Source organism: Capra hircus, chromosome 8 (genome assembly GCF_001704415.2).
Source record: "Capra hircus breed San Clemente chromosome 8, ASM170441v1, whole genome shotgun sequence".
NCBI lineage: Eukaryota > Metazoa > Chordata > Mammalia > Artiodactyla > Bovidae > Capra > Capra hircus.
Genome location: NC_030815.1, coordinates 84,252,472 through 84,277,680, shown reverse-complemented (window position 1 = coordinate 84,277,680; position 25,209 = coordinate 84,252,472). Strand labels below are relative to the sequence as shown.

Sequence of the window (25,209 nt, the reverse complement as noted above, 5' to 3'; positions counted from 1 at the left end):
ATTACATTCATGCTTCAGCCAATAGGAAGGTAGAAGTAATTAAAAAAAAAGAAGAAGAAGAAGAAATGGTATTCCTCAGTCCCTTTCCTAATGTTGCACACCTCTTCCATTGCCAGGCTGTAGCCACACAGCCACACTTCAGTGCAAGAGAAGTTCAGAATTGCAGGAGAGACCTCTCTTCTGGGAAACCATTGGCTAAGCTAAAACTCAGGAGCCTGTGACTGAAGGAGAAGTGATGAACCAATAGCAGGGATGGCCGTTATCCCTGGCCCTTTGACATGCTGTGGGAACAAGGACTTGGCTGGGCCCAGTAGGGACTGGGGAGAGAGACGGATACACAGATGGCAGGACAAATGGGCGGATCAAGTCTCCTTGGAGGAAGCTGCGTCTCACTGCTCTCTCTCCACAGTACTGGGTGGGTGCCTCCAAGTCACCCAACCTGCCTGTCACACTCTGTTGATGGCTACAGAACATCCAGACACTGTCATGTTGGTGATATTCCAGAATAAGATGAGCGTAACTCAGCGACACCCTCGTGGGAGAAACCCACTTTGTTTGGGGGGTGAGGGCCTAACACCGTGACCTTAGGCATGTCACATCTTGCAGGAGGACTGAGTGAGGTGATGCATATGCCTACCTGGGTGCCCATTTCATGCTACCTAGTCCATTACCGTGCATGACCTTGGCCAGTGCCACCCCGTCCTTAAAATGAGGGTGATAACACAGAACCTCCTCACATGCCTGGCCTCCCTCCTCTGTCCTGGAAATGGGGTGGCAGCCCTGCCCTGCTGCCTGGCTCTGAGCACTGAACTGGTGGGAAGCGTACTGCCTGGAAGTGCTTGATAGGAATGCAGAATCCTAGGCCCACCCCAGAGCCATGACAAGGTTCCCCTTGAGTGGGTAGCAGGCAGTCAGGCTGCCAGCTCCCAGGGAGCACCAATTGCCCCAGGCTGACTGCCAGTTGGTTGCCCTCCTCTCGTTCTCCCTGGTGGTGGGCATGTGTGGGCTGGTCTGGGCCCTGGCAGAGGCAGGAGCTTCAGTTGCAAAGCCTGCCTCCCAGAGCAGGATTGAGCACAGGCCTGCCTCACTGAGCCTGGGGCATCCCATGCATGTCACAGCACCTTTCCAAACTTGGTCTCCTCTCTCTCTCTGTAAATGGAAATGGCCTCCCTGTCTCCTTGCCTCTCAGAGATGGAAAAGGGCCAGGGATTCAGCCATTTGTGAAGGTTCCCATTCACGTGATCTATCTGAATGTACATCTTCCCAGATCCCAGCTGACACGGCCATGCTCTCCCCACAGTAATTCAGGGGCACAGGCAATATTCATCCTCCTCCTGGTGCTGTGTTGGGTGGAGCGGGGCCCAGGCCCCTCTAGCCATGAGACTCCTATCCCTCCTGATGAGGAGTGAAGCCACCCAGGCATCCGGTCTCTGTCTCACCCAGAGCGTGAAGCTACCACCCTAACAGCCACCTGATTCTGAGGCCTATTCCGGGTGATGTGGCTCTTGACTATCATTGGCCAGCAGGATTTCAGCACCTGCTCGAGGTGGCAGCACGGGGAGGGAGTGAGGTCAAGACTGTCATCATCCCCATTACTGGGAGCTGGTCTGCGCTTCACCCGGGCTGGGTCACTTCATCTTCAGAGCATCCCCATTTTACAGACAGGAAATGCACCTCCAGTGACACAGATCAGAATGGGCAGGTGAACTAAACATCATGCGACATATGTGTGTCTGAACGTGTGTATTGACTGCACATGAGCCCCTCTCTTGTGTGTCTCTTTGCTGTAGAACAGTGCCTGGCCCTGTCCCTTCCCGGCCCACCTTCTCTCCTGGGACATTCCCCAATGGTCACTTCCCCATAGACCGAAGCCTCTCAGTCAGAATCTGGGAACCAACTTCGGACACCCATGCTGATCTCTCCAGCAGGAGAATCTGAAACCAAGTAGATGTGAGGACATCCAAGTATGGACTGCCCCTTTCAGTCTGTCCTGGGAACAGTATGGTAAACAGACAGCACAGGCAAATGAGGATGACAAAGCAGACTGGGAAAGTCCCTCCCTGAGACAAGCACATCTGGAGGATGAGACCCTGCCAAGGACTGACCATGCCCCCATCAGCTCTACTCAAGGAAGGTGAAGTGCCTGCCGGGGTCCCTGGTGGTCAGTACAGAGCATGGTTACAAACCCAAGTCGGGCCTATTATTTAGTCAACCATGATCTCTCCTAGCTTCCTCCTTTTGGACAGAGGGAATAATGAACCTCAGCACAGAGCTGCCATGGGGCCCACGTGAGAGACCCTGGTGACACCCACCGAAACTCTCTCACCCAATAAACAGGCAGGAACAGAGCCCTCTCAAGCACTCTCCTCCCACCTCCCCCCACCTGCCCCACCCCTGCACCTGGAGCCTGCCCTGTGCCCTCAGGGCCCTCTTTCCTGGCTGCCCTCTCCCAAGCCTCTCCAGGGGCCAGGCTGCTGCTGCAGCAGAGATTTCCAGCTGCTTGTGTTTAGTTACATTTAGGTTTTGTGAGAATAACAGTAATTGCTACTTGTAACGGTCACCACGCCTGGGTCTGACCAGACCCCCAGGCACTGCTGTCTCCCCACTCATGTTAGCCTTGTCAGCTAGGACTGAGGCAATAGCCATCTCTGTGAACCTCAGTTTTCTCAGCTATGAAGTAGTGGGACAACAGCAGTTCCTCCTTCACCAGAGGGCTGTGAGTGGGCAGAACTGAGGCCCCATTAAGATGCACTGGGTCCTTAGCAGTGCTGCAAGTGGGCAGGGCCTGCCCACACCTGCACAGAATGGAGGCCTGTTGGTCTGAGCTGTGGCTGCAGGACTTTAGGGCTGTGGTCAAGACAAGTTCCCAGGCAGCCTAGCCCATACAGACCCCAGTGTCCCACCGCGGCCACAGCCCTGAGGAATCAAGCCCAAACAGCTCGCTGAACAGAGGAGGAAATCATACAGTCACATCATACAGTTGGTAAATACTCAGCTGGGTTTAGCCAGGGCTGTGGGAGCCCCAAGGCCCCCAGCCTGTCCATCACCACAAATGGTGCAGACGTGCCAGCATGTCAGGAGGATTTAGAGGAAGTTTCCCTTTTCTGATAAATCTCCAAGGTGACTTACATTTTCCATGGTTTCAGCTTCACTTTCAAAACTTCTTCTAGGGATTCCCCTGGTCGTCCAGTGGTTGGAAGCCTGACTGCTAATACAGGGGACAAGGATTCCACTGTCCCCTGGGAGGACTGCACATGCTATGGGACAGCTAAGCCCATACACCACAACTAAGGAGCTGTTGCAGGGAGAAGTCAATTCTGACTCCATGTTGAAATGGTTTCTTTGACTTGCTTTCCATTGCTTTTATTATTATAATTACACATAATGGCCTGCCTCAGAGAATCCTACCCCTCTGCCTAACTATTAAACTAAAGTGCCTTTGTTCAGAACCCTGTCCTTGTTTAGATGGCAAGAAGGAATTAACACATCAGTCTGCTTGAGGCTTGCCGTCTAGGAGATACTTGCAAGATTAAGTGGCCTTTTAATTTGTTTCCTCACCTCCCCCCATCTCTGGTTCATAAAAGAACCTGGCATCCAGACCCTAACAAGATGGTTATTTTGAGGCATTAGTCTGCCATCTTCTCTGTCTGCCAGCTTTCTGAATAAGAATAAAGTCATATTCCTTGCCTCAACAACACCTTGACTCTTGGACTCATTGGCCTAACGTGCAGTGGGCAGAGTGAGCTTGGACTCAGTAACAAAGCTATTGCAATGAGAAACCTGCACACCACAACTAGAGTAGCCCTCACATGGTGCAACTAGAAAAACCCCTCATGAAACAACTAACACCCAGCACAGCCAAAAATAATTAAATCAATCAATTAATTTTTAAAAGATAAGATCGTTTAAAAAAAAAAAGCTACTTCTAGCAGTAAGGGTAAGGCGTTGCTGCTGCTGCTGCTGCTAAGTTGCTTCAGTCGTGTCTGACTCTGTGGGACCCCATAGATGGTACCCCACCAGGCTCCCCCGTCCCTGGGATTCTCCAGGCAAAAACATTGGAGTGGGTTGTCATTTCCTTCTCCAGTGCATGAAAGTGAAAAGTGAAAGTGAAGTCGCTCAGTCGTGTCCGACTCCTAGCGACCCCATGGACTGCAGCCCACCAGGCCCCTCCGTCCATGGGATTTTCCAGGCAAGAGTACTGGAGTGGGTTGCCATTGCCTTCTCCGATGGGTAAGGCATTAGGCAGGGGGAAACAAGGAGGTCTTGGTGTGGAGGGAAATCACTGGTGAGGCAGGTACTAGGTTACAGTGCTCATGGATGCCCACCTGCTGGCTGGTGTTGACTGAAAAAATACTCACAGCCTAAAAGTTGAGAGTTATATTTATTCCGTGGAAACTTTTAGCACTTCTAGTCCGGGAGACAGCTTCTCAAGTAACCCTGAGAGAAGCGGCCCGAGGAGGCGAGGGGAGGAGCCAAGTTTTGCAACAAAGGGCAGGTAGTCTGATCATCAAAAGATTATTGTTATTTAAAGAAAATGAGACATCCCAAGGTAAGGAAATCAGCACTTTTCTATTTATAGGAAGACGCAAGAGTCTGCGCTCACTGAAATCATTCCTTTCACATGCACCTCGGCTATCTGGGGCCAGTACCCCGTGTTTTCACATCTTGAACTTCCTTTCCTCCGGGCTCACCATAGAAAATGGCTATAGTCTGCTGGCTGCTAGATAAGCAGGTATTCTTTGCCTTCCTGAATTCCCTTAGGGCTCACTAGCTCACGTTGGAGGGCTGCAATCACTGATGACGGTGGCATCCTTGTTTACGGACACAGCAGGAACTATTTCATTTCTCACTGGCTAGACCAGCCAAGTGGAGAAGGCAATGGCACCCCACTCCAGTACTCTTGCCTGGAAAATCCCATGGATGGAGGAGCCTGGTAGGCTGCAGTCCATGGGATCGCGAAGAGTCAGACATGACTGAGCGACTTCACTTTCACTTTTCACTTTCCTGCACTGGAGAAGGAAATGGCAACCCACTCCAGTGTTCTTGCCTGGAGAATCCCAGGGACAGAGGAGCCTAGTGGGCTGCCGTCTATGAGGTTGCACAGAGTCGGACACGACTGAAGCGACTTAGCAGCAGCAGCAGCAGACCAGCCAAGAGAGCAACAAGTCCACTACTTGCAGATCCATGCAATCCCCCCGGTTCTGAGCATGGCCCTCCTAGGTCTCTTCCCATCTATGCCTCAGTTTCCTCCCATGTCAACTGAGAGGGTAACCCCTGTTTCACAAGGCTATCCCATATCACCTCCCATCTGCCCCATAACCCTGTTCCAGGCCACAGCACCCAGAACAGGGCCTAGCATAAAGCAGGCACTCTGGTTACAGGAGAAGGCAATGGCCCTCCACTCCAGTACTCTTGCCTGGAAAATCCCATGGATGGAGAGCCTGGTAGGCTGCAGTCCATGGGGTCGCAAAGAGTCAGACACGACTGAGTGACTTCCCTTTCACTTTTCATTTTCATGCATTGGAGAAGGAAATGGCAACCCACTCCAGTGTTCTTGCCTGGAGAATCCCAGGGACAGGGGAGCCTGGTGGGCTGCCGTCTATGGGATCGCAGAGAGTCAGACACGACTGAAGCGACTTAGCAGCAGTAGCAGCTGGTTACCGGATGAATGAATGAGCTCTAGGTTAATGTAACTATCTCCCGACCTTGGGCACTGCTGCTTACTCTCTCTGATCTCTGGTTTAACAGGAGGGGTAAGGTCACGCCCACATGGCCTTGGTCAAATGCCTTGTGCTAACAGAATTTAGCAGACACTGTGAGAGAAGGCAGAAAGTGGGGCGGGAATGGGGGTGGAAGTGGACAGCGCAACTGGGAGGAGTAAAAAGCTGTTGGTCCTGGGAGCCAGGTCAGGGTCAGGGCAGAACACAGAGACCCAGACCTTCGCCTACCAGGCTGGGGAGATAATGCTTGGCCTCTGCACCCTCCTGACTTCTGGGAGAGGCCTGCGTCCCGGGAAACAAGGGCTGAAAGTGTCAAGGGCTGGAGGAACCAACATTCTTTTGCCACCCCTAGCGGCTGGCACCAGCACAGACAAGGTGCCACCCCAAACAAGGGGCCCTGCCTGAAGACACAGAGGCTGCTCCATGATGGGCGGCAGGCACAAAGAGGGCCCAAGTTGCAGTGATCTGCTGTCTGCCCCCTCCTGGGTGAGTGGGAGGCATTCATGTCCCCTTTTCCTAGAGAAGGCCAAAGTTCAGAGGGTGTGAGACCCAGGCGACTCTCAGGTTTCGCGTGCGGGGCGAGCGATGTGTTGGCGAGAGCTGCACCGGGGCCCCGGGGGTGAGCGTCATCCGGCAAAACACAAAACCACACCCGCTGCAGTACCCGCTAGCCTTCATGCCAGTTAGCGAAGCGGCAAGGGAAAGGCCGGTTCTTGCCCTCGTTTTATGGATTAAAAGTGTCCACGATAGGAACACAGAAGACGACGTGCGTTACCACGAACACTAGAGGCCGGGGACCTAACAGAACCGAAATTCAGCGCTGGTTCCCCCTACCATAGCGGACCACGCGGGGCAAGCCCCGGGTAGCCTAAGCCCCGCCCCCGGCCTCCGCCAGTGAGTAGGGGGCGGAGTCTGAGGGTGGTTGCGTGCGCCGGGCCGGAGGAAGGCGGGCAGTGGGCGGGCCCGCAGCGGGGTCTGTGTGCGCAGCTGGGGAGCGGGCCACGGTGAGACCCGGAGCAAAGCTGACCCAGTGCCTCACCATGGACTCGCGCCCCGAAGAGTACGAGCTCAACGGCGACCTGCGCCCGAGCTCGCCCGGATCCCCGGACGCCTCGGTAAGCACCCCCTCCATCCGTGCCGCTGTGCGACCTTGTCCGACGCCCGCCCTCTCTGAGCTCTGCTCCCACGGCTCCCAGGCACCTACGGGCGCCGACCCGCTGCGCGCCGCGTCCGCAGTGAGGGTTGGGGTGGTCGCCATGCCCCCTGCGTCCCGCCCCCTTGCCAGCGTGGTCGCGGGGAGCCCAGGGATGACCCGGGGCTCAAGCCACTCTGGAAGGTTGGGCTGGGGCGCGGGCGGTTGGCAGGCTGCCGTAAGTGGCCCGGGGCAGGTAGCGCCCACAAGGAGCTGCGCAGCCGTGGGGCCTGGGCTCCACCTTCACTCCGCTTTGCGCGGCCCCTGCCTTCCTGGCTCTCTCACGGCGCTCCAGCTCTGCCTCTGCTCCGGTTCGCTGCGCGCCGGGAGTAGGCGCGGAACGGATCCCGGCCTCTGGGCTCCGGGCCAGCAGCGGGCAGACAGTTACGTCACTTACGGTGTCCACAGCGACCGCACAGTCTTGTGCATGCCCTGATGGAGAACTTGGGGCTGCTGTGGTCTCCTCCCCTCTCTGCACCCTCGGGTTCTTGAGCCTCAGCCCGCCTTGCTGGCCTTGGAGCGCTGTGAGCATGGGGGCAGGCCCTGGCAGTGGTCCCATTTAGATCCAGTACCCTCCCACCCTGGGGTCCTGTCCCACTGTTGGAGCAGGGCCAGAGTAGCGGTTCGTAACCGGCCTTGCCCAGGACCAGCACTTCCCCCGGGCCTCTGTTTGTGGCGCAGGCCTGAGCACCACCCTTTGGTAACTTGTTGACATTGGACATTCTTTCAGTTTCTGACCCCCTGGGGGCAGGGACAGGACAGTGGCCTCTCAGACATGTACATCAGACTAAGGCCGAGACTGACCCTGCTCAGGTGTGGGTGACCAGTCCTAGGTGATGCTGTAGTAACAGGCCATATTTAGGGAGTGGAAGGCAAACATGTGGGGCAAGTAAAGCCCTGGCCTGGGGAACAGTCCCTCAGCAGGCAGGGATCCCTGTGCTCAGGGGTCACTGCCATTGGCTTTAGGACCAGTTGCGGGTGCTAGAGCCCTGTTCCACTCAGTCTGAGAGCCTAGACCAGTCCTCACGGAGAAACCATGGGCAGAGTGCTGAACACAAAGGCGGGTAGGAAGACTTCCTGACCAGTGGGGACCTTGGCACTGAACCCTGGGGTGTGAGTATGTGTGGAAGGGCATCCTAGGCAGGAAGAACAGTGGGAGAAGGGCCCAGGGGCTGGACCACCAAGTACATCGGGGCTGGGGATAGGAGGTCAGACCTTGCCAGCTGCGGAGTCCATGGAGGCTCTGGACGCTCATGTGAGAGTGGACACATTCTTCCAGGGGGCTCCAGTCACAGGCAAGGAGGCTCTGGGAGAGAAAGTCAGGACTGACAGCTGCTCTGCTCATCCAGCCTGGGGTCCAGGCCCACCCAACACTGCTCTCTCTCCAGCCTCTGCCTTCCGCTCCCCCGCCTCAGGACCTGCCTCACTGTGCTCTTAGGCACATTACTCTGTGTCTCAGTGTCTTATTTGTGAAATCGGGTAAGAGCAGCACCTCCAACAGAGGGTTATGAAAGAAAGTAAAAGTGCTAGTCACTCAGTCGTATCTGACTCTTTGTGACCCCTTGGACTGTGGTCCGCCAGGCTCCCCTCCGCCAGGCTCCTCTGTCCATGGGATTCTCCAGGCAAGAATACTGGAGTGGGTGACCATTCCCTTCTCCAGGGGATCTTCCCAACCCAAGGACTGAACCCACATCTCTTGCACTGCAGGCAGATCCATTACTGTCTGAGCCACCAGGGAAGCCCTCAGAGGCTTGTGGTGAGGACTAAATGGGCTAATGTGTGTGCGGTGCTGGGGTAAACTGGACACATAGTATTAACATTCCTGCCTGCCAAACTAGATCCTCTTTCAAAGATGACATCCTGGCAGGGTTTAGGAAGGGCAGCACCTTCCCCCAGGCGCAATCCGCCCTCCCCCTACCCCACCATAGGCACAGCCCTCCCCCTGCACCTCACCTGGCTCTTCCACAGCCTTCCCTCCCAGTGGCCCCTGCCTGAATCCTAGTCCCAAGGTCCTGCTTGAGGGGTAGAAAGGCTTACTGGGAGGAGGGGAAAATCCCAGGATCTTCAGATATGTCCCCACTTGAGCAAGAGCCCCCAGACAGCAGGATGTGTGGGCTGAGTCACCACGATGTTGTCAATGTGCTCCTGGCTAAGGGGAGGACCGACTGGGAGCCCAAGCCCAGAGCCCCATCGGTCTCAAGATGCCCTGCCGCATGGCCTTGGGCAAGTACAGACTCTCTCTGTGAACCTGTTTCCTCTTCTGTAGAGTGGGGAAGAATCACTCACCTCCCAGTGTGACTGGGCTCAGAGGAGAGTTGTATGTGTAATCCAAGGGCAGATGATCTGTCAGGCCAGGGCAGTGAGGGAGCACCACAGATGTCCACCTCCACAGATGTCCCCCTCCACGTGCTGCCTACCCCTGTGGCCTCCATGCCAGGCCAGTCTGCTTAGGGCTCCTGCTGGAGTGAGTTGGTGTCTTTAGTCAATTAACTCACTTTTGGATGGCAGCAGAAGAAATAAGAAGCCTTAGTTATATTGTGAAAATAAATGTGGCCATGCCCAGGGTTTATCTGAGGGGGCAGCTGCCTTGGACACTGCAGCAGACTCTGGGGCTATAGCCAGCTGAGGACACAGTAGGGTGCTGGCAGGACAGGGTGGAGTGAGGCTCGTAGGGCAACATTTGGGCTTGGAAACCAAGTCCTGGGAGGGAGAGTTGCTTGCATAGCCTCAGCTGCTGGGAGAGGTTTGCTCTTTTTCTCTTAAACTCTTTTTTTGGCCTTGCTGAGCTGGCATGTGGAATTTTAGTTCCCCGATCAGGGATTGAGCCTGTGCCTCCTGCCTTGGAATCGTGGAGTCTTAATCATGGGATCACCAGGGAAGTTCCGAGTTTGCTCTTTTTCTCATTTCTGCTCTTCTGGCAGATCCTGAAGCTGGCAGGGTCTTGGCCATGTTCCAAAGGGCAACCCTGACGTGGCTGCGTGGTTACTCCTGGTCAGTGTTGAGCCCACAGGAAGCAGGACTGCCCAACCCTGCTCAGCTGCTGCGAGGACCTCCCACCCCCACCCCGGGAAACTTCCTGCCAGGAACTCAGACATGGAACAAGAGACCTCCCGAGGCTGGCTGGGCACAGATGGTGTGGGGACAGTGCAGGAGTAAGCTAGTGTGACCTGGGGTGGGTGCCTTCACGCTGAGCCCAGGCAGTGGGCACAGTAGCAGCTTATGCTTCACACTGATGGATCAGACAGATCCTACTCGGCCCCAACAGATCCTGCTTGGTCGGTTCTCAGGTCCCAGCCCAGAAGTGAGGACTCCAGAACCCCCACATCCACTGTTGCCCACTGAGCCCAAGGGGAGGGGCCCTATGCAGGAGGGCCCATCTGGAGCTGGGCTTCACTCAGCTCATGCAGTTTCTCAGGCTAGTCCTCTCTCTTCCTTGTTATGGACTTCTACAATAGAATTAATTACAAATTGTTACAGTTCATTTGGGAGGCAGCCTTTCAAAGCCTGAGGCTGGATGGTGAGGAAGAGGAATATCCAGTCCTGCCCTGCCCCAGCTGTGCTCTAACCAGCCACTAGGCTTCTGAGCGCTTCATTCATTCCCCATCGTATGCCCGCCTGCCCATTTTATAGCTGAGGAAACTGAGCACAGACCAGTCACTCTGCTGGTCTGTGGTGTGGCAGGATGTGGAGATAATAAAGGGAAGGCCCACATCCACATCCCACCTCTTCCCAGAGCAGCTGATGAGCCTCATAGATTTTGGGTCTATGAGGGCCTTGGACTCTCATTCTTTAGATGTAAAATTGGGCTCTGGGAAGGGGAGCAGGAATTCCCATGTAGGCATCTTGTTCCATGCTTGTACCTGGGATTTTGAGTCAGTGGCAGAATTGTGGGCAGGCAGGATTGGAGGAAGTCCATAACCCAAACCTTGAGGTCCTGCAGAGATTCAGTCAGCCACGGCCCTGGCCTGCCTTCATCTCCCAAGGAAACAGAGGGTTTACCGGCAAGAGGCTGAGGATGGGCCAGACCTCGTGGGCCCAGCTGGAGGCCATAGGCAGCCTCTCCAAGCCCAGGGTGAACTGGAGGATGCGCTGTGTTGAAACTGGGTACTCTGAGTACCGCAGACCTGTTTTGAATCTCGCTTCTGTTCCAACTTACCTCCCTGTCCAAGCTGAGGTTGCTCACTGCAGTGTGACCCTGGGCCAGGTGGCCTGGGTCCCTGCGAGCTGCCTATGTACAAATGACTGGGATGATGCACTCTGTCCACAGAAAGTAGGCTCAAGGAGCCAGCCTTGTGGGCACCCCTGCCAAAACCAGCTCCTCCTCTACAGGCTCCTTCCTGGCTTTTAGAAGGAAAAAAAAGGGGGGGGGGGCAGCCCTGAGCTCACTCAGCTTCTGAGATGCCACTGGGGTTTCAGTGAATTCCTTTTGGCCCCAGGGACACATTAAACTGGCCGTTTGTTCCCTGCACTGCCCAAGTCATGGGCAGAGGTCTCAGTGGGAGGGTCCCAAGCATGGCTCCTAGCAGCTGGGTGGGGAGGTGAAGCTCCAGACCTGTGCAAAATGGGCTCTGACTTCCCCCCAACTTGGGTGACCTCCTCAGGATAGCGCCTTCCCTGGGATTCACCTGTACAGGGGTCACCTCTCGGGCCCAGAGCTCTCCCCACAGCTCAAAGCCCCTCCCCAGAAGGCTGGGGTACCAAAGTCAGGCATGAGGGAAATAAGTCAACCCTGAAATCCACCCCCCACCCAAGGCCCTACCACATAAAACTTCCTGGGCCTCCTCCCCAGTGTAGACATGAGGCTGTGCCATGTCCTGGGTGGCCCTTAGCTTCAAGATGGACAAGCTGGGTTCAAATTCTGATCTGCCTCTCCCTCACGGTGGCCCTGAGTAAGCCCCCTTGAGCTTTAGCCTTCCACTCTGTAGAATGGGAGAACGGTGCTCTTTCTCACTGTTAGGGTACTTGGTGGGTGGTAGAACTTCCCAGACTGTGGCCTGGGGTGTACAGATGGGAAAACTGAAGCCCAGGGAAGGGAACATGTTGTCAAGGCTACACTGCAAGCCTGTAGTCAGCTAGGGCTTGACCAGAGTCCCCTCCCCACCAGCCGTCTGGCCTGCACCCTCTGGCCAGTGCTCCTTATCACTGCATGGGTTGAATGGGAAGCAGATGGCTCTGTGGGCAGGAAATGACCTGGCTAGGAGGGACATATGGGCTGAGGCTCTTGCTTGCTACCCGGGGCCCTGAGACAGTGACCAGACTCCCCAGAACCTCCTGGCATGTTTGCTCCCTGGCCCTGTTGCACATCTAGGGAGCTCAACCGCAGAGGGGGCTGGGGTCTTCAAGCACTCAGCCTCACAAGTGACCGTGACCCCATTGCCGCTCTGCAGGGCCGGAGGAGACTGTGGTGTCAGCTCTCAGAGCTTCTGAGCCCTGGGACCTGGGTTCAAATCCCAGTGCAGCCCTCACTTCCTATTGACTTTGGACGTTTCCTCCACGTACAGCCTCAGTTTACCCCTGGTAAATGGTTGTGGAGACAGGGACTCCCTGGAGGAAAGCACTGAGCTGAAGGGTGAACAGGATGACGGGCTGTGCCCTGGGCACCCAAGGTGGAGGACAGTGGGGCACGGGGTCCCTGTGATGGGGCACTGCTGCTGCTGCTGGCATTGTGGATTTGAACGCGTGTGTGGTTGCAGAGGCGTGAAATATTTTTACAGCTCAAGAGAGTTCAAAGTAAAAGAGGAATTCTCCCTCCTGCCCAGAAGCCTCCACAGTTAGCCATGTGTGTGTTTGTTAATGCGTACATACATATACATTGTATGTGTGTACATGTATGTGTACATGTATCTACACGTTTGTGCGTGTGTACCATGTATACATGTGTGCTTACACACGTATATGTATTGTGCTTCTGTGTATGTGTGTATAGATGCGTGTGTATGGCATGTATGTGTGTATATGCTCATGAATGCGTGTATTTGTGTGTGTGTAGCTCCCCTGCCCCCAGAAGGTGGAAGCTCCTTGGAAGACCTGCACCTGGCTTTTCCTCTGGGATTGGTTGGGATGAGCCCTGGGGTGGCCTCAAGGGAGGACGTTTTGATATTTCTGGTTTATGAAACTTAGGGGCACATGGCCAGCAGGCCAGGGCCTCGAGGATGCCTGCACCCAGTGGAGCACGTACATGATGGAGCATGGCCAGCTGTGCCACTTCGCAAGAGCAGAGCTGGGAGACAGCCTGGGTGCTTTTGAGGCAGGGCATAGACCCTGGGGAGGAGTGGTGTGCCCTGGGTGTTCTTGGCCTAGGTGGGTGGCCCACCCAGCTGTGAGTGCAGTTGTAGGCCTGGCATGGAGAGTCAAAGGAAAGACCCCACTTGAAGAAAGAAAGAGGCTGCACATGGAATTTCCCGGAGAGCAGGGCCAGGGCGCTAGGTTGGACAGAGAAGGCTTTCCCAGCGAGCTCTTGGGTCTAGAATTTTAAACCAAGAGGATTTGCTGCTTAAGAACAACTGAGACTGAGGGAACACAGGACACGGGAGTCTGTTCCCATGCACACCCTCCTGTGCCTGTTATTCTAGATTCAATTTAAACTTTAAAAGAAACAATGTAGTGATGACCTAGAGGGGTGGGTGGGGAGGTTGGGAGGAAGGTTCAAGAGGGAGGGGATGTGTGTATACACACAGCTGTTCACTTTGTTGGACCGCAGAAGCTAACACAACATTGTAAAGCAGTTATACTCCAATTTAAAAAAGAAGATATAATGTAAAAGTAGTTTTACTTCTGTAAAACTTCTGTATTTCTGTAATTTCCATTGTATAGTTCTGTAATCTCTATGCTTTCTCCAACTGCAGAAAGTAGAAGTTTGCCCTCCCCAGAACCCCCACCTCCCATCCCTGCATCTTTCATGAGTCTAGAAATAAGATCTCCCCAATGGCCCCAGGAGGCCTAGGCTCAGGGAGGCCTGTGGACAAGTGGCCAGGGCTGAGGGGTACAGGTTAGTTCTGGGGGGTTGGGGAGGGGCCTGGCCGGGGCAGCTTGAAGAGGGCGGATGGGCTGGCTACCAAGAGGAGGCCAGGCGGCCTCCAGTTGCCTTCAAGTGAAACAGCCGTTGCAAGAGGCAAATTCCAGTGCCTCTCGGGAGGGGCCTTTGTGGCCTGGACTCCAGCTTCTGAGGCCAGCCTTCTTCCGCCTAACTCCCCTCCCTGCTCCTGCCCCTGCAGAGAACCTAGCCTGCAGAGAAGGTCGGCTCTGGGTGGGGCCTTGAGGCACGGCGGGTGCTCGGGAGTGACAGGGGCCTGGCCTTGAGGACTGGGGACGTTCTCAGGCAGAAGCGAGGGAGGAGGTAGCCGAACTTGTGTCGCATTTTATCAGCACAGACATGAAGCAGGATAAGCTCCAGAGCGCCACACGTCAGGACCAGTGGGGCACTCTAAGGGGGACCTTGTGCCTCCTATCACAGATACTAGTAATGGCGGGTCAGGAGGAGACTCTGGAGGTGTAGATGTGTGGCGGCCTTGGTGTGATGATGGTGTCACGGTGCACACTTAGCTCCACACTCCTCAGGTTGCTCATGTCTATTATGTACAGCTTTTTGTGTGTCGATCACATCTCACTCAGTAAAGTGGTTTAAAATTGTTTTTAATAAAAAAATAAGGAAGAAGCTAAGTTTAGCTGTAGATTAGAATACTGAGGCATCTCTTGAGCACCTGCTGTGTGCCTGCACAGCTGGGAGATGGCCTGGGTGGATCAGCCGTCCCAGGAAGGCTTATTTCACAGGTGGGCAAGTGTGTGGAAATCTGGGATCCAGCTGCTGTCACGTCACCTCCCTGGCACCAGTCACCTCCTAAAGGGAAGGGCGGGCAGGGGCACGCAGGGGAGGCTGCCAGACGGCCCCACCCATGGCAGGCAGATGGCTGGCAGCATTTTCCCGTCTAAAACCAGAGTGTGTGCTGAGGCTGTGTTTTGTCTCCTTTCTCTTCCAGGACTTGATTCCTAGGGTGGGTCTTGCAGGGCTGTACAGTCTCTTCTCTGGGCCTATTGTTCTGTTAACCAGCACATCCCTTTCAAGCCTCATCTGCTGACCCGATCTACCCCCACCTTCTTGCCAGTACCTAGGAAGGAGACCAGGTTCAAAGTAGGGGACACCAGGGTGGGCCCAGGCCTACAGTCCCCTGCTGCAGAGCCTGGCCTGACCACCCTGCTCCCTGCAGCCTAGCCGCTGGGGCAGGAACCAGCCCATCAACATGAACCATTATGCCAACAAGAAGAGCGCAGCTGAGAGCATGCTGGACATCGCACTGCTGATGGCCAACGCCTCCCAGCTGAAGGCTGTCATCGAGCAGGGCACTGGCTTCGCCTTCTTCATCCCCCTGGTGGTCCTCATCTCCATCTCCCTCGTGCTGCAGATTGGAGTGGGCGTGCTGCTCATCTTCCTCGGTGCGTGCCTGGGCAGGGGGCTGCAGCAGCGGGAGGGCCCTGGGGTACCCCTGCCCTACAGCCAGCTGATTCTGCCCGCATACACTCTGGGATGGGTCACAACATTTTACAGGCCCTCATGAGCCGCATGGGAGCCCAGCCCGCCTCGCTAGGCCAGGCGGTCCAAAATGTATTAACAGCTCCCACTGTGGCCCCCAGAGGGCCCCTTACGTCTCTATCCTTCCACTCACCCAAGCTGAGAACACAGGAAAACATCAAAACCACACAAAGAGTTGACGTGTATTGGGCACCTACTATGTACCCGCTAGTCCTTAGGTGGTCTATAGGGACCAGGTGATGGTCCTGCACCCCCAGGTGAGGGTCAGGTGTAGAAGCAGCAAGAGTTTGGGTTCCCCTCCACCTGGCTGTGTGACCTCAGGCAGGTGGGCCTGTTTCCTTGCCTAGAAAGTGGGCGTAAGGACAGCCTTGGGTACGTGTGGGAATGGCTTGATTATCACGCACCAGTGCTCAGAATGGTGCTTGCCTATGTGTGTGCAGTCCCTTGTGCCTTAGAATGCAAGCCTGGGCCTCGGGCCTCCACGCCTTCCACTTCGTGATGAGGTGCCAGGCCCCTCTGAGTTTCTTTTCACAGAGCAAGCAGGGCTGTAGCAGTCAAGCCAGAGATAGCAGCCTGCCTGGGCCAGGCCCCATTTTTGGCAGTGTTTTAAAGCAGGCATGTCTCTCTCTGGGGGCGCAGAAGAGGGCCCCATATCTCACAGTGCCTGCTCCCTCTCACAGTTAGGTATGACCTCAACAACCCTGCCAAGCATGCGAAGCTGGACTTCCTCAACAACCTGGCCACTGGTCTCGTCTTCATCATCGTCGTGGTCAACATCTTCATCACTGCCTTTGGCGTCCAGAAGCCTACCATGGACACGGCACCCCGGCAGTAGGGGCTCAGGTGAGCTGGCAGGGCCGTCCCCAGCAGGGTCTATTCCTCCACGAACCCACCCGCTCACCCCACTGGGCTGCTGACTCAGCGTGGGAAACTCAGGGTCTTTTGTGCAGACCTCCCGTGACTGCCTCTGTCCTTGCCTGGGCCTTGCACGGTGGGTGCCCCTGGGCATGTGCACCCCCTACACCATACTCAGCCCACTGTCCTTGCTCAGAGAGACCCAGTGCCTACTCAAGGTGACCCCACTTGGGAGCAGAAGCCACAAGGAAGTCAAGTGAGCCTCGTAACACACTCAACAAGCCCCTCCTATAGGGAGGTTGTGGGGGCTCAGATGCAGGCAACCTGGATTGTCACGAGGGCAGATACAGAAGGCTGGCAGGTCTGGCATGTGTCCTGGCCAGGGTCACACAACACAGGTCCACGGGGCCCTGGACCCAGCAGTCCTCAGGCCTGCCACAGAGGCAAGGTGGGTGCTATAGACAGACAGCAAACACCTGTGTGTCAGGGACATAGGAGGAAACCTTCCAGATTGACCAAGTGGACAGTGAAGCAAGATGCTGGGAGCAGGGCCTTTGTGTGGTCCCATTGTGAGCATCTGGCTTTTACTTGCCCCCGCCATCACTGTTGGCTCCACCTGGCATCAATTCACTGCCCAGCTGCTGGCCCCAGATTATTGTTCAGTCTGTCCCCCATGGAATCCTCTGGATACCAGCCTGCTCCCTCACTTATCACATGACAACCGGGCCATTTATTAATCACCTGCTGTGTGCCCCAAACAGTCTTGAGTTCCCCAAGCATCAGTCTAGTGAGGAGACTTCAAGGTCCCCACCGCATATGCCCACCCACCAGCCCCTGCTCTCAGGGGTGCCCTGTCAGAGTGTGCTGGGCCAGGCTTTTAGACCCTGACAGTGTCCCACGGGGGGACACCGTGGCTCTCCCAGGTCAGAATTGGGCTGACTCTGGAGTCAGAGTGGCCCCGACATTTATGGGCTGGTTAGCAGACACCACGCTAAGGCAGGGTCACCAGAACAGAGCTGGAGGCTCCTCTGGCCTTGGTGACTCCATGCCTCTCCTCTTCTTCTCTGCAGGTGCCCCTGGATTGTGCCTGGCCGCAGCTGCCTAGACACAGGAGGTGCCTCGCCCTTGAGGCCCATCCTCCTGTGCACGGGATTCCCCTAAACCGCCGGAGCCCAGGCTGGCCCCACCGGACTGCATCCAAATAAGCCACACGTGCTCAGGCCACTCTGGCCACACAGGGCCTGCCCCATCCTCAGCTGCTCCTCCTCCTGGAGCATGGAGTAGCCAGGCCCAGAAGATGGAACTGGTGAGCCTTCAACAAGGGTCATCACTGCCGTGGACATGCAGCAGGCCCAAGGATGGGGGTCAAGGGGCTGGCCCCATCTAGGGACATTTCCAGAGAGACGAGGCGATGCCAGTGCAGCAGCATCCTGGCCTTGTGCGCTGCCCACCCTGGGTGACCTGTGACCTCTGCACTTCCTGACCCAGGACTATAGACCATTAGTGACACTGTGGGCCCCCCACCGTGGCCACTGACTCAGACCTCACACCTTCCACCAGCAGTGACTGGGCAGGGCTTTAGCCCCTCCTTGGGGATCTGAGCCCCCACTTTTCTATATATAAGTAACCAATAAAGCTGATTCTTCTCTTCATGTGGCTCCCAGCACCACCCTCCCTGCCACCCAGGCCTGGGTGCAGCACCGTGCCCCTCAGAGTCCCCAGCCTATACAGCCCTGCTCTGTCCCTCCCTCTAAGCCTGTGGTCTATGGGAGGAGCAGCCTTTGTTGGCATCTCCAGACATCACCCCCACATGCATGTCCTCGGGACAGTCAGCTCAATGATCCCTGAGCAGACCCTCGTGAAAAGTTCCATCACTCCCACATTTCCTGCAGTTTACATGCCCAACTAGCTCCCTTCTATACCCACAGTACTGGATCAAGGAGAGTGGGGCTGATGCCAAGCCAGCTTCGACCCTGCAGAGACACCAATGAGAGCCAGGTGCTGTCTCTGGGGGCTCACAGAGCCACCTCTCACCTGGCTGGGACCCCCAGCTCCCTCAGTCCACCCTGTGACCACTAGGGCCTGAACCCTCACTCTCAGCCCCCTTGTCATCTCCTTTCTGACCCTTGTTGGCCCCATCCTTCATCTCAAGTCAGCAATGCCCTCACCTGGGCCTCTCCAGGTGGGATACCTGAGAACTCCCTCCAAGCAACTGGAGCCCGGGGAGGCGATGCAGCCCCCAGGAGCTCCCAAGGCCCCTCCCCCATCACTTCTCTTGCCCTCCCCACTCAGCCTGGGGCAGCTCCAACAGACATTCAGATGACCCCACAGAGTCTTCTGTGGGCCTGAAAGATAAGCACAGAGTGATTGATAGACAAGAGTGCTTATGGGTGAGATGATCTAATCTGAGCTTTGCTTTAAAATGAATAACTCAGGGAAAAGGTACAGGGAAATGGATGAAGCAAGATTGGAAGTGCTGGGACTGCAGAGCTGGGGCCCCAGAGCCAGCTCTCTGCTCTTCTGAGTGTCTGAATGTCCCATAAAGAAGGCTACTAAAGGTGATTCACACGTGGGATGAGATCCCTGAAGAAGCAAGACCAGTGGGTAGGCAGTGGGTGGACACGTGTTCCCAGAGGAGCCAATGAGCCTGGGGCCAACCTGGTCAGAGGCAGGCAGATGTACAGCTGTCAGGGGGCTGGGCCCTGGGAGCAAGCAGTAGAGAGGCCAGTCTCTGCGGCTGGTCACCGCGAGCACGTTGGCTGTCTCATTGCCAGGAAGCAGCAGGGGTCAGTCTCCTGGCTGTGAACCTGCCCCACTACCTGGCCCTCGTGGTGGATGCAAGGTGGTATCTGGGCCCATGCTCCCAGGTCCAGCCCCACTCAGGGCTCTGCACAAGTGGAGGCTGCCCAGCACCATAGCCCTGGGGTAGCCTGAAGCTGTGGCCTGTGGTGTGGGCTGAGCCACACCAGGGGGGATGCCAGCCTGTGTGGACCATGGGCATGGCCAGCAGATGGCTGAGTTCCTCCTTTGGCCAGGACAGGAAGTTTGCCCAGACCTGACCAGACAGGGTAAACCCCAGATGGCTGGATGGGTCCTAGGTCACCAAATCAGACCCGGCCCCCTGACCCTCACTCTGGATGCACCCGTCTCAGGGCCTGGGCTTGTGCTGCAGCTCTCTAGGGTCAGGGCTGTGCCCGGAGGTCTTCCCCGCTGGCCCTCCTGACCCCTACTTCTGGTCACTGTCACGGTGGGCCATTTGGGTTTGCTCTGCCTTTGATGTCATTGGTCATGTCACTGCCCACAGTGTCCCCCTGGGGCCCTCATCTGAGCCCTGACTACCCCCACATCATCTGGCCCATGATCAGGGCTGTTGCCTGAGAAGGAGGCTCCTGCTCACCATCTCCCTGAAGGCTACGGGAGCTCTGCCTGAGCTGGGGAAGGAGGTGGACCTTTAATCATACTTGTAGTTCTATTTGATCTGCCCTGGCCCTTCCACTTGATGCAACCACTCAAAGCCTGTGCTCAGCACTGTGTCTGGCATACTTAGTCTAGGTACTTAGTAAATGTCTACAATAGATCTACTCCTCAAGTTCCAAGCTCTGCACATGTGTTACAGTGGCCAAGGGATAGACAGGAAAAAAAAAAAAAAAAAACGGGGCCTAGAGAGTCAGTCAGGGCCAAGCCCTGCTATGTAGCTGCCCCATCTGGGGAACCCACTCTGCCATCCCAGGGGACGGCAGAGACCCTGAGAGTAAGCAAGGGGCTCGAGGAGTAAGAAGCAAGGAAATGTATGTGCCCCACAGAGGGATACATACAGGGAAGTCAAGACGGAGGGAGCTCTCAAAGCTGATGCTCTGGGACCCAGGACCAGGAGGGAGCCCTGTGGAAGGACAAGCCTGTGGTGCACAAGCCCCAAGGCTACATGAGCTGGGGCTGGCCTTAAAGGAGTGTAGGATGGTCAGTGTTGGGGAGGGGGAAGTCACGAAGAGCTAGGAATTGGGGCGACTGAGGGAGCTGGGAGGATTTTGCGCTTAACTTCCTTGTTTTACAATATAGAGAGATGATGACGGATGGAGGACAAAAAGATTATAGACTGATGGACAGATGGGTGGAAGACAGACAGATAGATGATAGATAAATAGGTATAGATAGATGACAGATAGGGGTAGGGATAGATGAGTCATCCCAGGTCACCCTGGGGTTCTCCTCCCCTGACTCTCCATCCCCAGTGTCCACCCTTCAAGGCCCAGGCCCACTTGATCTGAGAGAGGGAAGGACAGGGTGAGGCAGGGAGCTCTGAGAAAGGTAGGCCAGGATGAGACGGGCTGGGATGGGGCCCGTGGAGCGAGAAGGTAGACTTCCGCTGCAGGATTGAGTGGTTCCTTCCTTCCACACCTGCCACACCCACGCACCCACTTCCCTCTCTCTCAGGCACCTTTTCTCCCACCTTCCTTTAATGGAATTTAATTCCTCTTTTCTCACGACATTACTTTTAAGAATCCACGAGCAGAATGTTCTAACATTTTTCTTCTCTCTCTCAAGTATTTATTTCAGGGGAAACTAAGCTAACTAAGCGGCTGGATCTGCGTGTGGCCCAGGGAAGATGCCTCATGGCAGCAGTGCCCCCCAGACCCTACTCTAGGCCTCAATGCCCTCTGAGGGGATATGGGGCTCCAGCCCTGCCTCCAAGTGGGATAAGAATTGAGGTGCCAGCTGCCACCAAGCCAGCGCTGAGGAAGGGCAGCAGCTCCACACTCCCACCCCCACCCCACCCCCCACAGTCTACAAGGTTGGGGCCCCATGGCCCATCCAGCAAGGACCTGACATGCAACTTGGTCAGGCCTGGGGTTTGTGCAGAGGTTCCTGGGTGTGGGGTGGGCACTGTGAGATAGCTCTCAGAGCACTGACCTGGTGGGTTGAAAATAACAACCCCCGATTCCAGCAGTGTCAGCACCCCCACCCAGACCGCGTGCCTTCTCCCAGAGGGGAACCCTGCCTTGTGCAAACAGCAGTTGCGTTTCTGGCTCCACAAGCAGCAGCCTGTTACTTCACTGGGCCTGAAACCACATCCCTGAGAGCATCTAAGGCTAACTGCCTCCACCACAGGACCTCTGCTCTTCACCGACACACCTCCTTCACAGACACACCTCCTTCACAGACACGCTTCTCCTGAATGCCCCCATCACTTCCGTCCCTCCCACCCTCCTCACATCCCCCCTCACTCCCCTCCCAACACCTGGGAGCTCTTCCCCACCCAGGCAGACTGGAGATGGGACAGTCATCCCGGCACTGTGGTAGCTGAGGTACTGTGATAGAGGAACTATTCTTACTAGAGTTTGGTGGGGGGACTTTCCCAGTTGAGGTGGCATTTTACCAAAGATCTGAAGGTTCAGTAGATGGGGGGAGTGGTTAGTAGTCTTCCAGATGAGGGAATAGCATGTGCAAAGGTGGGGGGTATGGATCATGAGCAGTTCCAGTTGTTGAGCTATGGAGGTAGGGACAGGGGACAGAAGGTAAGGGCCTGTCCCAGGGGGCCAGCAAGTAAGACTGTGGCCCTTGGCATCTTTTGCACCTTGATGGACTTAATTCATTACAGGTCATGGTTACTGACTGAGCAAGTATTTGGCAGGGGCCCCTCATGGGGAGAGGGGCTGTGCCTAGACATGGATGCCCCATTGTTCCACCTCACCCAGTCCCAGCCTAGGAGTGTGGTCACTGTATGGCTGGCACAAGCCAGGGGCAAGCAGATGGGAGAGGGGCCTGGCTGGTGGTCTGGGCTGTTGCCACAGACTTCAGCTGTGGGCACTAGGTCCAGGCACAGTTGGAGAAGAGGCCATTGAGGCTGGGATCCACGGAGGGGGTCCAAGAACAGCCTGAACTCAGGGGCTGCTTTGGACAAGGGCAAGGCCTTGGGTGGGTCATTGCTGGAAGAAGAAAGTCAGCAGTCACAAGGAGCGGCCCAGCTGGAGCCAAGGGAATAGGTGCCCTGGACGGCCACGGCTCACCAGCTCCCCTGAGACCCGGGACCGGCACTAGCTGCCCCTCACTCCGAGGACGGACCCTGCCACAGGGCCTCACAGATAAGTACGAGGACCTTCCCTGCCACAGCCTGTTTCTGGGATGTCCCCTCAAAGGCACTTCTACTTAATAGTTCAGGATTGCTAATGGCAAAGGACTGTATTCCGGGGGGTATGTAAGTCACATTTATTTCGGGAGACTGGAAGACTGAGGTCAAGGCACTGGCTTGGCGTCTGCTTTGCCTGCAGCCTACACACAGCGGCCTCGTTTACCCAGATGTCTCTGTCACCTGCAGCCAGGCATCTGGCGCCTTTACCCGGCGGTGTCCTTTACCCAGTTCTGTCACTCCCACTGGCCGTGTGTCACTTCCACCCAAGCACGTCTGTCAGAGAGCAGGACAAACATCAGTAATGCCTTGGCATCTGCCAGGAAGCAACTTCCCCCGGGAATCGGGATCTTACCTGATTAGCGGGTAGAAGGGCTGCAGACTGGACAGGATGTGCTGGGCTGGCCTCAGGGTTCTGCTGACCTACCTTCTGAGCTCGGAATCCAGAAACTAGTTCCTTGGTCTGCATGGCTAGCCAGCACGGCGGCCACTCTCTGCTAGCAGTAAGAGCAGCTTACATGCGGCAAGAGACCTGGAGTGCAGTGCCTGTTTACAGCTCTGGGGAGGGAGGGGAGTGGGTATGTTCACAGCATCACTCCCTCTAGACCCTGAGTGAGGAACCCTCCCGTGGGGCCCAGCCTTGAGGGTTCTGTTCAGCTCACACGGCTCAGGGTGCTCACTTCCCCCAATGAGGGTCTGTTCCAGAGGAACATGCACTGGCTGCACCATTAGCACAACTTTAGTGGTAAATTCAGGAAGCCGTTTCCAGAAAACGGCACTCGGAGCAGTGCTATCCAGCTCAGGATATCCATGCTCAAGGAGGAGTCTTGTCTCTTTGAATAGATGGGTCAACCAAGGCTCAGAGTCTGGACACAGCCCCCCAGGACCAACAGGGCAGGGATGGCAGAGCTAGTGGTAAGCCGTGCTGTCCTGGGCTTCAGGGCAGGCGGGAGGGCTCCTCTGCCTGGCTCTCCCATGCCCTGGCCCTCACTTGAATGACTGGGCATGCAAACGAGTGAATGAACCCGCAGGCTGACTGAATGAGGGCCAGAGACCACATCATGCAGCTAATTCCTCTGCTTCCCATCTTGTTTCCCTCCCACATGCTTCGAGAGACTGAGAGACACGGGAGTGGCCCAATGGCAGCATCGTTCCTAGTGTCAGCCTGCGGTGCCTCTGGAAACCCCCTATGGAAAATGCAAGCACATGATGATTCTCGGGTTGGCATGCTTCTGTTTCCCCAGAGAGGCTGGAGGGGAAGGAGATGACAGAGGGAGGCAACGGGGAGAGGGATCCATCAGGGCCCGGCCCAGGCCCCAGCGGCCCATGCCTTGTGCGCGCACACATGTGAATCTGAGCACTGTACACACTTCTCAAATCTGTGTGCATGTGCATGTGTGCGCACACGTGTGGCACCTCTCGGGTGCCGTGTGGTCCTGGGCGCTGAGCTTCGGCTCCCTCACTGGTAATGAGGGTGGTGACAGGGCTCCACGGAGGACAGGGGCCATGCAGCCATAGCCTGGAGGGCAGTGGGCACCCATGGGCCAGCAGTGGGGATTCGGCTCATGGGGCCCCCAGGGCCAAAGGCAGAGCACCAAGCGCTCTTGGATGTGTACACTCACCCTTCTGTGTCCACAGGGACTTTCCTATGACAAGATCCTAAGCCTGAGGCCAGGAGGTGAGACAGATGGGTACAAACTCCCTGGCTGAGGAGACAGGCCCATCTCCCCAAGGCAATTACAGGGCTCGGCTCTGAGAACAAAGGGCTGTGTGGGGCCAACAAGGGGCTCCCCCAGGCCGTTAGGGGAGGGCGTGAGGAGCCAGAGCCCAAGACTTCAAATGGCACAATTACACTTTTCATCTCTAAAAGTCCTAGAGGGTTCTGTGGACTCTTTCTATCTTAACCTCCCCTCCACCTAGGATCAGGGATAAGATTTTGTGTTCATTTCTAGGCTCTGACCATACATGTGTCCCTGACCCCTAAAGCCAAGGTCATTGCTTCCCCAGGAGGGAGGGGATCCATCTCCCGGATAGTGGGGTCTGAGGAGCCGCACAGGGCCCAGGAACTGGGTGTTGGCTCTGGTGACTAGACAGAGACAAGAGGGCTGATGGGGGGTATCTCCCTGGGACATGTCATAGGAAGGGAACGAAATTGGTGGTCGAGCCCCTCATGTGCCGGGTTGTCCTTTCTTGGCTCAGTGACCTCTCCTTTCAGTCTCAGCTTCTTCATCAGGAGAGCAAGGGCAGCAGCCCCCGCCTTCTGGGGCTGCTGGGAGGAGTCAAGGCAACAAACGCAAGCATCGAGCATCACAAGGCATTTGGCTGGTGCCCTCCGTGGCCCTCCACCAACGGCCTGGGGTCTGGCCACAGGCAAGCCCCTTGTCCTGAGCCAAGCCCTGTAACTGCCTTGGGGGCAAGGCCTGGCCCCTCAGCCAGGGAGCTTGTACCCATCTGTCTCACCTCCTGGCCTCAGGCTCCGGATGTTGTCATGGAAACTTCCCTGAGAACACAGAAGGACGAGTGTACACATCCAAGAGGGCTCGGTGCTCCACCTTTGGCCCTGGCGGCCCTGTGAGCCGAGGGAGGGTAACAGAGGCGTCCAGAGGGCCTGCCTGTCCATCCTCTGGGCCCGCAGCTGAGGACTGGGATAGAGAGCAGATGGGCAGGGGCAGGTATCGGGATCAACAGTGCTCCAGGGTGGGGATAGCAAGAAGGGCTCAAGGTAGGGAGTTCTGGAGAGAAGCGGTGGAAGGAGGCCCCAGAAGGAAGGGACAGGACACGCGGCAGGGTT

At 56.2% G+C, this 25,209-nt stretch overlaps 1 protein-coding gene across 1 annotated transcript; it reads left to right on the top strand.

The window, feature by feature from the left end:
* On the top strand, window positions 6,634-17,946 carry NINJ1 (ninjurin 1). The gene is made up of 4 exons (XM_018052500.1): window positions 6,634-6,835; window positions 15,117-15,342; window positions 16,120-16,282; window positions 17,365-17,946. Exons 1-3 carry the CDS (start codon window positions 6,761-6,763, stop codon window positions 16,272-16,274), a joined length of 456 nt encoding a protein of 151 aa, XP_017907989.1. The 5' UTR covers window positions 6,634-6,760; the 3' UTR covers window positions 16,275-16,282; window positions 17,365-17,946.